The sequence below is a fragment of the Fundulus heteroclitus genome, chromosome 11, assembly GCF_011125445.2.
Source record: "Fundulus heteroclitus isolate FHET01 chromosome 11, MU-UCD_Fhet_4.1, whole genome shotgun sequence".
Lineage (NCBI taxonomy): Eukaryota > Metazoa > Chordata > Actinopteri > Cyprinodontiformes > Fundulidae > Fundulus > Fundulus heteroclitus.
The window spans coordinates 8409762-8425582 of record NC_046371.1 but is presented as its reverse complement, the minus strand read 5'-3'; the positions used below and the strand labels follow the sequence as shown (position 1 = coordinate 8425582).

Sequence of the window (15821 nt, the reverse complement as noted above, 5' to 3'; positions counted from 1 at the left end):
TTGTTTGCTATTTTTAGATAAATATTCTGTTGATACACAAGATAAAAGTGGAAATCTTTTAACGTAACATCATAGTGACAGTTAAACCTGGCTGTGGTGGACAAAATTTTAGAATATTTAACATTTAGACTGTGACATCATCATCCTCTGAGATGAAAATGTCAAAATATCAAAGAAAGAAATTAATTCTGAGTCTGTCTAAACTTTGGATGTTTAGACGGACAGCTTATTGGAGCTAACGAGCTCCAATAAGCTGTCCGTCTTTTCACTGCTAATTGTAATTAGCAGTGAAAAGCTCGATATGCGAGCCTGACACGGTGTCGTGTTTAAATAGTTTTTTTAGAACTAAAAGAAACAAAAACCATGGTGATGGCAGGAAAGAGTCCGGGGTGGGCAGGCAACAAGCTGATCTGATCTGCAGCAGATGACAGGCTAATAAGGCTGGAAGCAGAAAGCAGGCGGGCGAGGACCATCCACGGGAAGGCAGACGGGTCCAAAGGCAGATCAATAAACAGTTCAAGGTCGTGTCCAGAAGTCAGAGGGCCGATGAGGTATCCAGCGAGGGCGAGGCAAGCAGGGAATCCAAAATGAGAACTCTGGTTAGAACAGGCGATGCCGACATGACCGCTGTGCCAAGGAGACAATCTGGTGCTGACTGGCTGTGAGAAGCAGGCATATATAAGTGGAGACACAGGTGGAACGGCTTGCTGGTGATCAGAGCCATTGCAGGTGGGGCTGCTCCACTAATTAGCAGGGTGAGCTGAGCAGAAAGTGGAAACATAGCCAGCCCCGAAAATAACTACCAACCTAATCAAAATGATTGGGTCAGGATTACGGAGGAGATTTCAGTAATGGGAAAAATAACAAGCAACCTTAAGGCTCCCACATACTCGGGCGTACATACTGTGAGCCTCGAGGACTCTGCGCTGACTCTCTGCTGAAGTCTCATCATAGTTGAGCACACCTATTGCCTACATTTAATGAGGCAAATTCCTACATTTCCTACATTTTCTGCCAGTTGGAAGAAGCGGCGGACGGGATGGTAAAATGTCTGATTAGCTAGCTGAGTTTCTTTTCCAGCCAGGTGTCACGTATGAAACAGTTTGATGTAACGACTTCTTGCCACCGAGAAGTTTACAGTGTGACTCCGCATACGTGGTCGTAAAGATTGAGCTCTGTGTGAACAAAGTATGCAGGGACGTCCGCACAAGTACGTGGGTGCCTTTGACTAAACATAGGTTTGATAAACAGTGGGAAAATGGACACTATTCCAAAGTGGAACACTTGATATTGTAAATACAGTTGAATGAAGGAAAAATGCATGGGTAAACATATGCATGTATAATACTGTGTCTTAAATTTGTCTTTTTGTTATAATTTGTTTTTCTAAAATGAAAGTTTAAAAAACATCTGTTGCACTAACTGCATATTGTGGTGAATACATCTTTCTTCCCTGGAACTTGCTCATGTTGTTGCATCATCTGCGGCAGTATGCAAATGAAGCATCGGTGCATGGGTGAGAAACGTGTTTAGCGACAAAGAATAAAGCTTTTTTCTAATTCGTATTTAAAAAAAAAATTTGATCCACCTGTTACTAAACACGGTGATATCTGAAGCCAATCAGATGTCATCAAGCGAGCCGGTTCCCCTCGTCACATAATTTAAGCCGTGAGCCGTCGCAGCTCTCGAACACTTTCAACATGTTCATTCGTATCACATAAAAAAACTAAAATAAAATCCCCTACAGATCGAAGGTGTTTTGCTGACGGTGGCTTTGGCGTCTCCTGCAGCGTTCAGCACTTCTTCTCCGTCGCCCTGTCTTCTGCCATTTGTTTCAGTTTGGGGGGGGGGGGGGGGTAATGTGTGCAGCTGTCAAAAACGATTGGCTTTGGTGGTGTGAGGCTTGCCCTGTGAAGTGCGCTGGACAGTAAATTGTATTTTTCCACAGAGTTATTAGGGCATTATTATAGCAGCGCTGGAAGTGAACAATGCCTCATCGTCCTCACAGCCATACAATTAGAATCATCATTAATCGCTACTATCAGCACATCAGTGGGCCGGAGGGTTATAATAGAGTTATAGACCACTTATTGGGTAATCAGTCAATGCGATTGCTAACTAAACTGTCTGTCATGGTGCCAAAACCGAGCGGCTGGCCATTGACTAAACGGAGAGGACTGGAGAGTAGGTATGTGAGGGGAATGTTTAGGGCTGCACTTCTGCTCAGATGTGTCCTTTCCATTATCGGTTTCTACAGAAGCTCTGCAGGACGCGCCTGTGTGGATCTTTGATGGATGTCTGAAAGGTTGCAATAACAAAAGGCCAAACCAGTCTAAAAGGTTGATTTTTTTTTTTTTTTTTTTTTTTTTTTGTACTAGAGCCCTGCTCATTTGCTAAATTAGACACGCAAAAAGGGGAATAATTTTACACAACAGAGAGCTTCTGAAAGCCTATTTTTTTTTTTGTTGTGGCCTTTGGATTCACTGCATGCAAATAGACAAAACATTAGTGCAGCGGTGGCTTCTTGCAGAATGCAAACTATGTGATGATTTTGGGTTTTTGGCCTATTCTGGACTGATTATGTTTCATTCCTCTCAGCCACCAGTCTCCTTAATTGGTTCCACCTGCTGCCACCACTAATCAGTCAGCTCTGACTTCATATACCGGCCTCAGCCAACCACTTCCTGCCAGAACGTCTCCTCGTGTTTCCCCGCCTTCATGAGTTGTTTGCTCCAGCGACTTCCCTTCGTTTTTTTCCTGTGTCTTCCCTGGGACCGGTCCTCGCCCGGCCCTCGCCGGTCTGCTTGGTAGTGCTCGTGTGCACCGCCTGGAAGAAGGATTCCAGTTGGAGTCTGCGTGTCGCTCTGCTCACGCAGGGAACCCGTCCGTGGCTTCAAGTAAGATTCTGTCGACAACTTCTGGTCACGTCTAGGGCTGAACGATTTTGGAAAATAATCTAATTGCGATTTTTTTTTTTTCTTAATATTGCGATTTAATGCGATTTTCTTTTTCCAGTTTAATTTATCATGTCTTTTTAAACATATACACACAACAAATCATTTTGTTTCCTCGCTGTGCAGATTAGTTGCTAAAAGACCCGCAGCACCTAAACTCAGAGCAGAAATTATTGCGTTCTGCCTACGATATATTTCAACCAAAATTGCAATTTTGACTTTTCTCTGCGTTAACCACAAGCAACAAAATGGCCTCTAAATAAAGATGTTTGTAAACAAGGACTATTCAAAACAAGAACTTTTAATGTTTCTATTAATCAGAATATTATTCAAGAGAACAGCTTTTAGTTGATTTGGACATCAATCCTTGTTGAATATAAAGTGCAACCAACAAGCAAGTCTATGTATTAAACTGATTGACATGTACTTAATGCTATGTATGATAATATAAACTCTAAAACAAGTAATAAAATTAGATTATCTCACAGCTGCAACTGTCTTCCCTTCCATGTAGAGTCAAACCCACTTTAAACATTTTACCAACACCTAATGGACGTGTCTAATTCCCTGATTGTTACATAGCCAAAAATTGCAGACTCTGCGATTTGGAAATTGCGTTTTCTTAAATCACGATTATATTGAAAATGTGATTAATTGTTCAGCCCTAGTCACGTCTGATTCTGCCTGCAGCTTCGAATCAAGTCTGGTTCTGCTTGCCAGTCCCGGTCAGTCTGGTTCGCCCTGTTAAAAGTCATCCTCTGCCTGCTCACCGGTTACAAGTCAGCCTCAGTCTGCAACCTCTGCTCAGTCTTCTGTCTCCTACCACCTTATTAATGAACTTCTTAACGTAACTTGAGGGATTTAGCTGTTGTCCAGGATGGATCTGGAAGGCCTGTTTTCACCATCATATCTGCTGTATCTAAAGATCTGAACGGACTCTTGGGAGGGAAAAAAAAAAAGCTGGACCACATGCGTAAGCCACCATGAATATCACAAAGAGGGAGGTGTTACCACAGCAGTGGTATACGTGTTTATTGTAGGCAGAAAATGCAGTTTGTTTGAGTTTGTCAGGTTTTTCATAGTACTCTGATCAAATAATGATCCATAAGTGAAAAATAGATCTGTGTGAATCACCATTGCAATGGAACGGAGCAGCCCTTCATTCCAGGGTGGTGGGTGGTATAATGGCATCAAGGCCTACTGTACGTCCTCGTCTGCTCTGAACCCGCAGAGCAGAAGACAAATTTATTCTGTTCAGTTTAAACAGCAGCCATTCACAACCAATTAGACTTCTGGGCTCTTTGCAAGGCAAACTAGCCCAGTTAATATTCCTTCATTTAGAGACCAACTTGGTCCAAATGCAGCTCAGATCAATCATTTTCATTCCAGTCCGATCTGATCCTACAGTCAGACTCCGATCAAATTACACAGTTTAATGCCATGCAGCCAAACCCACATGCCAGCAGAGAAAACAGCATCTGTCAGCCCAACTGATTTCTTTTAGTCTTTTGACTTTGCAGCAGTCTGTCATCCTGAGCAAACATGTTTGCTGAGCCAGTGGTACTTTCTACGGAAAAGACAAACGGAGAGAAAACGCATAACTGACCGCAAAACTCAGCAGAAAGAGTTCAAACTTCACAGGCTCATAACTGAGTAGAGGAAACTACCTTGTTGTGTTTTTATGTCATTAAGACGCTGCCAAATTGCAATGATTATTGATTTTTCAACTTAAGTAAATGCTTTGTTGCCAGATTAGACTAGACTGTCCTGCTGGGATGCTACCGTCTGCAGGGAAGGTCTATTAAGCAGAAAATTGATAGAGCAGTGGGAAAAGGTTTAAGGAACAGCTTGTCTCAGAATTGCTTTTTAACATTATTGTTTAAATATAAATCTGGATGCTTGTGTTGGGAGAGGAAAGGGATCTTCAACAGGGTCAAATTCTCCTTTCCCTCTCTGTTATTTGATCTAGGGTTTCATGTGATTCGATTGGAAAAATGCATTTTCCAACATTGTCCAGTTCCTGTCATCTATGTCAAACGGACCTGTCAGTCCTAACCACAGCCAAATAAACCCCCAAGGACAAAGTCTGACACTTGTTTGCAGCACCATGTGCCACTGTCTCTAATCATGCCTCATTATCTGTGTCTCCTCAGATGACCCAGGAACAGTGCTCTCATAGGAACAATGTCCAGAGCTCAGAGAAACCACAAGTGTACAAAGTGGGAATATACGGCTGGAGGAAACGCTGCCTTTACTTCTTCGTCCTGCTGCTGATGATCCTGATCCTGATCAACCTGGCACTGACGATCTGGATCCTCAAAGTCATGAACTTCACCATTGTAAGTCTTTTTTTCCCCTCTGTCTCCTGTTTATCTTCTTTTATTTGATTTATTGCCTGATGCCGAAAATATTAACTCTATTTTTTGCTGTGCATCTTCAAAGATGTTATACATTTTGCATTGACTGCTCTTTATCATTATTTTTTTGTTTATTTATTTATTTTTAAACAGCACTGAAGAGCACTGGAGGCCCTTTAAAGTAACTGCTGCTGCTGTACATGCAAGCGCAACACTACATGCATTAATCCAGCCAGTCGCTACATTTTCTGATGATTCCACATGACACGAATGCACGAGCCTTGAATATTTAAGTTGGCCTACTTTTATTTATTTTTTTTGGCTGATTAATTAGACGTTGGGTGGTGATTTGAGGTCAGCGGCTCTCTTGGACATTCCAACTGACATTATTACTGATTAAATGAAGATGAACCTAAAAAGAAATAAGTACACCCTTGCTGCCTCCATAGGATTCGATAGATGATCATTGGTATGAGTAAATACATGAAAGCAGGAGTTTTGGTCGTTTATTTTTTATGTTCTGGAGCAAACAATACAGGTGTGTGTTATCATATTTTGGGCTTTTCCGGGTACCATATTGAGTGTCCTGATATATATAAACCCATATAAATAAGCGCGTGCACATTCATTTGACATAACTGTACGTGCAAATTTGCCTCAGCTTTCTTTCAGACCGCTCTGTGGCTCTCTATGATGATGCTCGCCTTGTTCGAACACCGGTAATGATTTTGAGTCAGTGGAGGGGAAAAAAAATGATGTGGAGCTCAACAGGGTTCTGTTCAGGAGTCTCTCTAATGCAGAATTTCTTTAATGTTCCAACTCGCTGAAGTGCTTTTAAGAAGAGGCAACGTAAGTTACTTTCTGTACACGGATGATTCAAATTATTATGCAACCAATTTATCGGCGGGTTATTTAAAACCTGGTGCTGAGTCTCTGTGATTGCAGCTTACAAACTACAAAAGAAGACGGATCTGTCTGTCAGGGATGCATTTAAAAGGATGGAACATGAATGCAGACGTCTTACAGATTGTTAGGAATATTCTAATAACTAAAAGGCAAAATGACACGTAATGGACAGTTTAACACATTACATGCTACTTTTGCATTTAAGAGCACTAAAACCAAAGTTAGTTTATAAACTGTTTGATATGCAAGCAAATTAGCGGCATTTATCTTGTATATTTTCAGAATTCTCCTTTTAATAATCTAGTCTGACACATTTTGTTGTAAGGAAACAAAGGCCTTTCAACACTATCACAATGTGCTTTATGGCATCATTTATAAATTGGATTCTTTTGTACCTTGAATGTTAATGTCAGCGTGTAGAGTTGATGTTCAATGTTTGTTGTTTTGTTTCTTTATTTCTTCCTGTGATCTACAGGTCTGGTTAACATGATCGAAAGAAAAAAAAACAACCCATTGTAGGACTGTAGTCTGTGATTTCTCACCGGGTTTGCGCTGTCGTTGATCTGGCTTATGCAATAAATGAAGTTGTACATGTGAATCTATAAAACCCAGCAGATGGGAGAAATTTGGAGCTAATTTCGCTCTGGGCCTCTTTTGTTCTTTATTCAGCAACAAACACAACAAGCGTGCATCAAGAGAAGTTTTCTTTCTAAGAAAGCTTCGGGTCTTGACCTAATAAGGCACTCTTTAGAAACCTCAAGAGCATCTCACAGTAGCGGGGGGAGGGGGTGGGGGGGGAATTATGGTCCATATGGTATTTCTAAATCAATAAGCCATAAGGATGGGTTTTATGCGCCACTGTGAAATGATGATTAATCAATAAAACTGATTATTTTAGAGATGAAAAGCATCAATTCGATTTCAAAACATATTGGATTGTAAAACTAATGCGGTCGTTACAAAGATTCAGCGGCTACATGCAACAATGAAGGATATTCTTTCCTTTTCTGTGTTGAAGGGTAGTGGCCGTGGGCACCACGGCTCTCAGTAGATGCGATTTGTTTTGTGCAATCAGCATGTCGCAGGCAGCAACGCTTTTGTCTTAATCCAAAGCTGTTTTATATAAATTAATATAAACATGGGCGGCTTTTCTCCGAAGCTCATTCTATCACCTTCTTTAAATGTAGGCAACAGCTATTTAAGGAGCGGATCTTCCTTCGGCTACGCTTTGAGAGCTGCAAAGTCTGGTTTGCACATATTTACAAGGCCTGAAAGCTTTGTGAATTTGCCTCCCGGGGTCTCTCTTAGCTCTGCTTTGCTCGGTCCTGATTCAGTTTGTGATTTTACTTTAATACCGTCCAGAACAAATCTGCCTCTGAGTTTGGTCTCGGACTGTCAAAAAACATACCCACCTTTGGGTTTCCCTCTGACATTAAATCTATATTTTCACAGGGAGCTCATTTTTGAAATGTACAGAATGCAGCTCTCGGCTTTCACAAAGCTCATTAATCATTCCTGTCCACAAACGTAAAAAAAAAAAAATAGAGAAGCAGTGTTACTTGTATAGCAAATACGAAGACAACTCTACTACGAATTAAGAGGAAAAGAGCAAATTTGATGAATAGAAGGTAAACAGAACTAATTAAATCACAATTGCTCTAATCCAATTGAGACTAGGTTTGGCTGTAGAAATTGCAGAGTGTGCATTTTTTATTTTTTTTTATTGCGCCCATATGACTCCAGTGTGTTTCTGAGCTTTAGAAAACGTGTAAAACATTTCACATCCATCAGTGCCTGCAGAGCCGCTCCTTCCCAAGCTGTTGAGATGAATTGCGACCGAGTCAGACCATCTTCCTCTCCTCCCTGCTGCGTTCCTCCGTTTTTTTTGTTGTTTTTTTTTTTTTTTTACTATTCCCTACCTTCCTCGTTTGTTTTCACCCTATCAGCTGCACACATTGTCTTTCTGCTCGTATCAATGCGGGCGCGCAGTGATGAGTCAGTACAGCGGAGGCAACACACACGTACAGCACCCAGGGGCACGCTCACATGCTTGTTGATGTGAATAATACATGAGGCCCGCTTCACAACGCAGCTTTAATATGAGATCTACATAAATCAGGACAGACTTTCTAAGATGCCGGAGCCGCGTGTTGTGACGGAGAGCTGCAGTCAGTCGGCTCGTTTAATGTTTTTAATGTGTCTGCTTGATGGATTTATAGGATGTGAAAAACATTTGAAATGTGGTAGATGGGTTTAAAAGGAGGGGGGGAAAAAATAATGAAGTCAAAGCAGATCAAGCAAAGGAAGAAATATTTCCACTTCTCCTTCCGCCAGTAACCGTGTGACGTCTCGGTGACAGCGAGCACATCCTTTTAATCCAGGCACACGTTTCAGAGCCGAGCTGCTGTTTCTGGGGCTCTGCAGAAACAGAGTGCTGCGAGTTTACTAGTCGCCCAAACTGGTTCCTGATTCACTCTACACAGATAAAAACTAAATAATTCACGTCCGTGCCCCAGTATGGACTAGTTTTTGTTCCTGTTCCTGAAACTACTTGCCTGTCTGACTGTCACAGGAAGAAGTTTTAAAATGTTGGTAAATGACATTATGTGACAATTAAAATGTCATTTTTTTATCACTTTGATATTTTAGTAGTCTGTTATCTACCAGCTGATTGAAGTCAAACAGACTTTAGTCTCCGTTATGAGCATGATTTCAGTCCTCATCAACTGCGAAAGTCTTTTGAGACACCTTATAATAAAATATCATGATTTAAAGACAAGATCTTCATGTACAGAGGTCTCAGAAAACAAAGTTAGAGGATTCACAGGCTGTTGGAGTTTATTTTCTTCTGCCTGCAAGTCGTGTTGAGTACAGTAAACTCACTCAGGGTGCATGCATGCACAACTCCACATAGCCGTCTGCTTTCCCTTAGTAAAAAGTAGTTACAAGTATACTAATTTCATACTTAAAATGTTTTGAGTTTACTTTTCTAAACATTATTTCATGTACTTAGCATAGTGAAGTATACTTGACTTACACTAAACATATAAACAGCTTATACTTAAGTATACTCAATAAAATTAACGTCAAGTATATTACTTTTTGGTAAAGGTTCACAGTTAAACAGCACATAGTCATAATTCTAAAAACCTAATTTTCAATGTCTGTGATCAAGAAATATATATATTTTTTTAAGTGTTTACGTTAAACAGCGAGCACAAGGCAGCCGAACAGTGATAATATTACACGTGATAAGCTGAACTCGGCATTAACTCAAAATACTGGCAAAGTTAAAGGTGAAATAAGTAAGAAATTTACTGTAAAATGAACCTAAAATATTTTTCATTTGTTACCAGGAACTGAAGTGACACAATCGGTCCTCTCCAGCATCAATGTTTTATTCACCTTTTTCTCCTTCCAAACCCAGAGCTACGGTCCAGAACTACTTTGGTTCAGAGGGTAGCCCGTGTTTACTTCCTGGTTCCTGAGCCAATCATATGAGAGTTCCCAGGTTTCTCTAAACTGGGCACAGCGTTTGGTGTTTGATCTTGCCTAAAGAGCAGCAGCCTGCAAACATGGAAGCCAGTAAGAGAAGCGGAGCAGAAGTAGAACAGCATAAAACATCGTATAGCTGTCCTATGGAAGTAATAATTCAGTGGGCTTTGACCGCAGCAACGGACCGTTGAGGAAATGGATGTTCCCCCTGGCCGGTGTTCTGTGTGTGTTGTTTCAATTTGCAACACTAGGTGTCATTATTAGTTATTGCTCCTTAAAGGCTAAACTGAGAGAAGTTAGCACAATATCTATCTTTTTAATACTATTTGTGCAATTTTAAACACTTCTAATTTTCTTCCAGGCCCTTTGTTAAATAAATATTGGCTATTTAAGTAACTAGTTTCTTTAGGGTATATTGGAAATAAAAAAAATCTGAGCATGACTTTATACATCAAAACGGCCTTTTTTTATCAGTTTTTCTACATTTGCATTCGAAGTACATGTGAATTTAACAAAGGATATGTATTTTTCCAAACCACTATGACTAAATATGCATCATTTTAACAAACATTGGAGCCATTTGAGTGTGGATGTAACAAAGGCTACCCCAGTTTTTTTAACTACAACTTTTCGGTTCTTAAAGGAAAATTACTAAATTTATTTTTTGAAAATAACAAATTGGCATGGGTAGAAATACCAAGATCATTTCCCAATTTAGAGTAAGATTTTTCATTGAAAAGTGACGCTTTTAGATCAACAGCCTCTGTTATGCTGCCAGTAAAGATCCATTGGTGTAGTTTAAGAAAATAAGTGTATTTATTTGTTTGCTGAAAACAACTTTTATGTTTCAAATGGGAGCACTGACCTTAAAATACAAAGCCCACTGCCAAGGAGGTTATCCTGGTGTGGTCAAAGTTATTTTTAGCGTAGTACACCCAGCAGAGCAGTTTCCTAGTATGGGTTCATTGTAAGAGCTGCTTGAAATGGGGTTATCTATCAAGAAGTAAAGGGTAACCACAAGTAATACAAAAGTCTATATTTCTATCTATATTTAATATCTTTGCTGCATATATTATCCGTTTTTTAAACCTGAGTGCACATGAGACAAGAGGTGGAGAAAATGTCGGAGGCATGAAGAGATGAGATATTCACATGAACCGCAATTACAGAGACGAGTATGAATAACGAATGTGGGCAGGCGGTGGACAGCAAGAGATGTCCGACAAAGTGTAGGTGGGTTTAAATCTGGTTAAAATGTGCCATGAGACGCTCTGCACCCCACCCTGTTGGTGCGGTGAGCTTTAATTTAGTGTTCGGGAGCTCAACAATTAGGCAAGGAGCGCCACGTGTATGACTAACACCGCTCACGAGCTGTTGCTGAGCGTCGTGAAGCTCTGGGCTGCAAGCACATTTTCTAGTGGAGCTGCTTTCATTAATCTTTGGCATTCCCAAAGCACGGCAACTGATCACCAGATGGAGAAACATGCTAAGTTGTATTTGCATTTAAAATGCTTGGAAAACCTGGATGCTGGTGTGGCCAGTCCACAACGGGCAGCTATGACGGTTTAGAGGGAAAACAGAAACACTTTACCCAGAAAATCAGATGGACTGGAGGCGCTGACATGCTGAAGTCTGTTTTATGTCTGATGACAGAAAGTATGGCACATTATCCATTTTCGCCAACTGTCTTTGCAAGCTACTGTAAAAGAGATCTGTGTCCCATGTTGGTTTGAAGGCTTCAGACATTTAGAAGTTCAGCTCTAAACGTTAAAATGATCCAATGTCGTTTCTTCTTGAGATGCTTACTTTATGTCCTTTTATTTATTTTTGGTCATAACTTCAGATTTTGGGCTTTTCGTTATTCTTTGCCGTGTTTTGTATCAAAGACTTGTGGACCTGTTACCACTCATGCTTCTGAAGGAGCAGCCCAGTCTGGAGATTCAGGTCACAGACCGGTGTCCTAATATGTTCTTTTAGGATTCAGGTTTTGTTGTTAGGGCAGGTTATCCTGGCCCACATGCAGCTAAACGGGCTCAAACTGATGTGCCATGACCTGCAAAAGTATCAGAATTCAGATTGGGTTGTGTGAGACTTTCCACCATTTCCTTTACAGATCGATCTATCTATCTATCTATCTAGCTAGCTAACTTAAGATCTTACTATCTATTTTGTTTTGTCTGCACCATCAAAACCAAGTCAAATTCCTTGTAAGTGCCAACCTACTTGGGAATAAACTTGATTCTGAGAACATGTCAACAACTTTGAAGATGTTTTATTTATTGTGAAGCAAAACAAAATGATTTGCTTATTGCATTAATTACAGGTTGGAATATAGCAAAAGTAGGTAAAAAGCTAAAGAGGTGTAAACTCTTGGAAGGCTCTGTATGCTGCTCTTTTTCTGTGGTCTTTAGACACAGAACAGTGTAAATCTTCCTACCTTTTGAAATTTTTCCAAATTTTTTCAGATTACAGATAAAAGCAATATATTTTATTGTGAATTTTTTGTAATAGATTAATACAAGGTTGACCAAAACTCTGTTTGTGTACCTGTGAAGATTCTCAGTTGGCCGGGTCATCTCAGCAGGAAACAGGCCTGAATCAGAGGCAACCGCTTTAAGCCTGTTTGCTCTGCTTATGTATATTCTCATTCAAGGTTCACTATAGAACCACATTTTGCTGCATTTACATCTAAATATTAAAGCTTTGGGCCATTCTTGCTTTTGAAATAGATCAAGCTCAGTCAGATTGGATGGAGAACGTCAGTGAACATAAGGTTCAAGTTTCACTACAGATTCCCGTTTGGATTTAGGTCTGGACTTGAACACCTGAATGTGTTTTTATTGAAATCATCCCACTGTAGCTCTGGATGTGTTTTTAGGGTCAGACCCAGACTATGCTGTATGTTGCTGTATCTGTGTAGGTCTTTTTTGACCAGCTTGACTTACTTCCACATGTTTGCTGTGTCCCTTACATAATGTCAAATATACAAAGATTTGCAAACATAACATATATTGCACACTGTGAAATGATAAGGTAGCAATGTGGAATATACCGTATGTTTGCAATTCTTTGTATTTTTGACCTTATCCTTTTAAGCATATTTGCCATTCTACTTTTTTTTGTTTAGTTTTGCATGAGCGACTTTTAACAAAGGCTCTCCTCTTGCCATTCTTCAATAAGGCAAGATTGACACATGAAGAATAGCTGTCCTGATTCTCTTACGTGAGCTGTGACTCTCTGCAGCTCCTCCAGAGTTACCACTGGCCTCTTGGCAGCTTCTGCTATTAATGGTCATTTTGCACGGCCTGTCCGTTAAGGTGAGCAGCCATGTCCTGGTTTGCTGCTGTGCCATTTTTTTGGAGCTTTCTAAGATTTGATGCATTCTTTGTCCTCAAGATGTTCTTTGTTTATTGGATTTATACTGACATTAAATTACACCCAGGTGTGCTCTTTTTATCTGAATTTGATTTAGGGTATTGGATTTAAAGGATAAGAAACAAACTGTCTGGCAAACCTCTTCTTTTTAATCAATAATTTTCCTTCAATCTTTACAGTTCTATTATTTTTAATTATTTTATGCTGGTCTTCTCATAAAAAATCTATTCAATTTAGTGTGTGATAAATTCTTTGCAACTCTGTCTTCTAAAAACTAGTAAAACATTTATTTTATTTAAATAAAAACTTTTGATTAGCCGAGCAGTAATGCATTTTACTGGTTTACCACTGACAAATAAGATTGGTGCTTATTATACATTGAATGACCCAATATGTCTGTTCACATGTGTCAATTAATGTAAAATCAGTAGTTGTTTGCACATATTTTAGACTTATACAAACAAACTCTTGCAAAAGAAAAACGAGTTTATGAAGAAGATTACAGTATTTTGTAGAGATCTTGAAAGAACAAATTTGGACTATTAGAGTTCAACTTTAGTCTTACTTCATTCTACATTTTAGAGTGCATCTGTAGCCTTTATGACTACAAGCTGACTGATTATTATAATGCCCCGCTGTTTACTTTGATGCAACAAATCGCTTTATTGCAACACACAGAGACAGTGCAGGCATGAGAACAATCAAAGGAAGGAATAATTAAATAAAAAATACATCAAACGGCTGTTTGTTCCATTTTCCTCTAAGCTGGAGGCTGCACCCAAAGCTAAGTGGAGTGGCCTGTTGTGACTGTGTGATACAGGTCACTGCTTCTTGGAGGAAAAACTTCAAACCTCCAGCATGAAGCTTTCGCAACAATGTCACATGGATCCAACAATCCAAAAAACATCTGCCTCCTCGAGTCTCTGCAGACCTTGAGGGGCAACTAAATCCTCCCCTTCTCCTGCCAAAAGCATCTCCAAACGGGCTCCAGTGTTTTTCTTGTTTGCAGGATTGTGGAATGCAGGTTTGCCTCATAATAATGTTAGAAGGGCACCAATGGCATTGAAGTGTGATCACTATTATGTATATTTCCTACGGGGGGCCACCAGTCTTTGACTCCATGTTCTCTCCACACTTTGAATTGTCTTGTTACTGAAATGTGCTATAGAAATAAACTTGCCCTGCCTTGAATGAAGCGGTTAACGTTCCTCTGGTCTGTAAATGTTTGTAAAACAAACCCTCCACAGACACGGGACAGAATACAGACAATTTCTTCACAGTATACCACTCCCAAAAACTTTAACATGTGGTTCTTCAAGAACTGAAGTGTCTTTGGTCTGATGGAATATGCAGGTCACTTTCCTGGAACCTATATAGTACAGGCTACTTTCAGGTACTTTTTTGTGCTGTCCAATTACTCTCTGGTACTTGCCATTTGGTTATTGTAAAGTAAATTCCTAAAAAAAAACCTTTAACTTATACACCCTGTCTGTAAAAAGGAGCACTACCGCAGATCATTCATCCCTGCTGCCATCAGACTTTACAATGCTGCACTATGTGGATGCACTGTACATACCTCATGCACCTTTTCCTCCCTTAGGCACCTTCTTTTGATTATTGAGCCGATGTGACACGTGAATTTCTCCACTGTGAGATCAATAAAGTCTATCTTATCTTATCTTAGTTGTCTTTTGATGCTTTTGGATGTTCAGGTCTGAGTCCATCACTACATTCAGATTTCGGGCCTGATCAGTGGTTTCTATTTGAAGCAGCAGAAGCTGTGCACTAACTCTTGATCAGTCCTCTATCGGCCCAAAAATTATTACTTCAGTTGTATTTTTATTCATCTGAAGAAGATTTTGTCACATCCATGCATTGATTTCTTCTAAGCATTTACTCAGTGCTTGAACTGGTTCATAGTCACCTGGTGACAAGGTGATGTAGAGCTGTGTGTCGTCTGCATAGTTATGGTAGCTGATGTTGTTGTTTTTTTATGATCTGAGCTAGAGGGAGCATGTAGATATTAAACAGGAGGGGACCCAATATGGACTCTTGGGGAACCCCACATGTGATTTTCGTCATCTCTGATGTAAAGTTACCTACTGACACAAAAAGTCCCTGTCCTCTTCAGTAGGATTTAAACCAGTGAAGTAAAATCCACAATAAATCGAATATCTTCTGAAACACATTGGCAACTCTGAACTCCACCATTGTTGGTTGTGTATGCATGTTAAGGGAGAGGTGATGTCTATGTTGGCTCGCATGTGAAAAAAACACAGCAGTTTGTTGCTGGTTATGCAGATAGGGGTGTCTAGACGGAGCCGCCACGGTGGGTGGCTTCAAACTTTGCCTATCTGGGAGCACGTTTCAAATGTTGCCGGTTTCACGACCGCTTCGTCTGGAGAGGACCCTCGTATGCTTTGGAAAAAAGCATATACGTTTTTAGAAAGTATCTTCTGGGAAAGTAAAGTTTTGTTTTTTTCCTAAAGCTCCAGTAAACAAACAAGTAGGCTCAGGTATATTAACTCAAGTTTCAGTAAAGTAGTCTTTAAAGTTTGGGTTCGTGACTTAAAACCTGATGGAAAGAGACCTGTGAGTTCCAGAAGAAGTATGTTTGCTCAGAGCCAGCAGGTTTTTAAAAAACAGAAAACAGTCCTCTACGCTCAGTAATGTTTTCAGCTGTAGAAAAGTAACACGACAGTTTCAGAAGTAACATGTTGGCTTGTGAGTTTAA

The 15821-nt window shown here is 40.0% G+C and overlaps 1 protein-coding gene across 2 annotated transcripts in view; it reads left to right on the top strand.

The window, feature by feature from the left end:
- Positions 1-15821, top strand: part of sgcd (sarcoglycan, delta (dystrophin-associated glycoprotein)) — a 224883-nt gene that overhangs the window by 79861 nt on the left and 129201 nt on the right. For both annotated transcript variants that reach the window (XM_012873406.3, XM_021321974.2), the window contains exon 2: positions 5108-5293. In XM_012873406.3, the coding sequence (XP_012728860.2) occupies positions 5108-5293 (186 nt within the window). The remainder of the gene's footprint in view (positions 1-5107; positions 5294-15821) is intronic.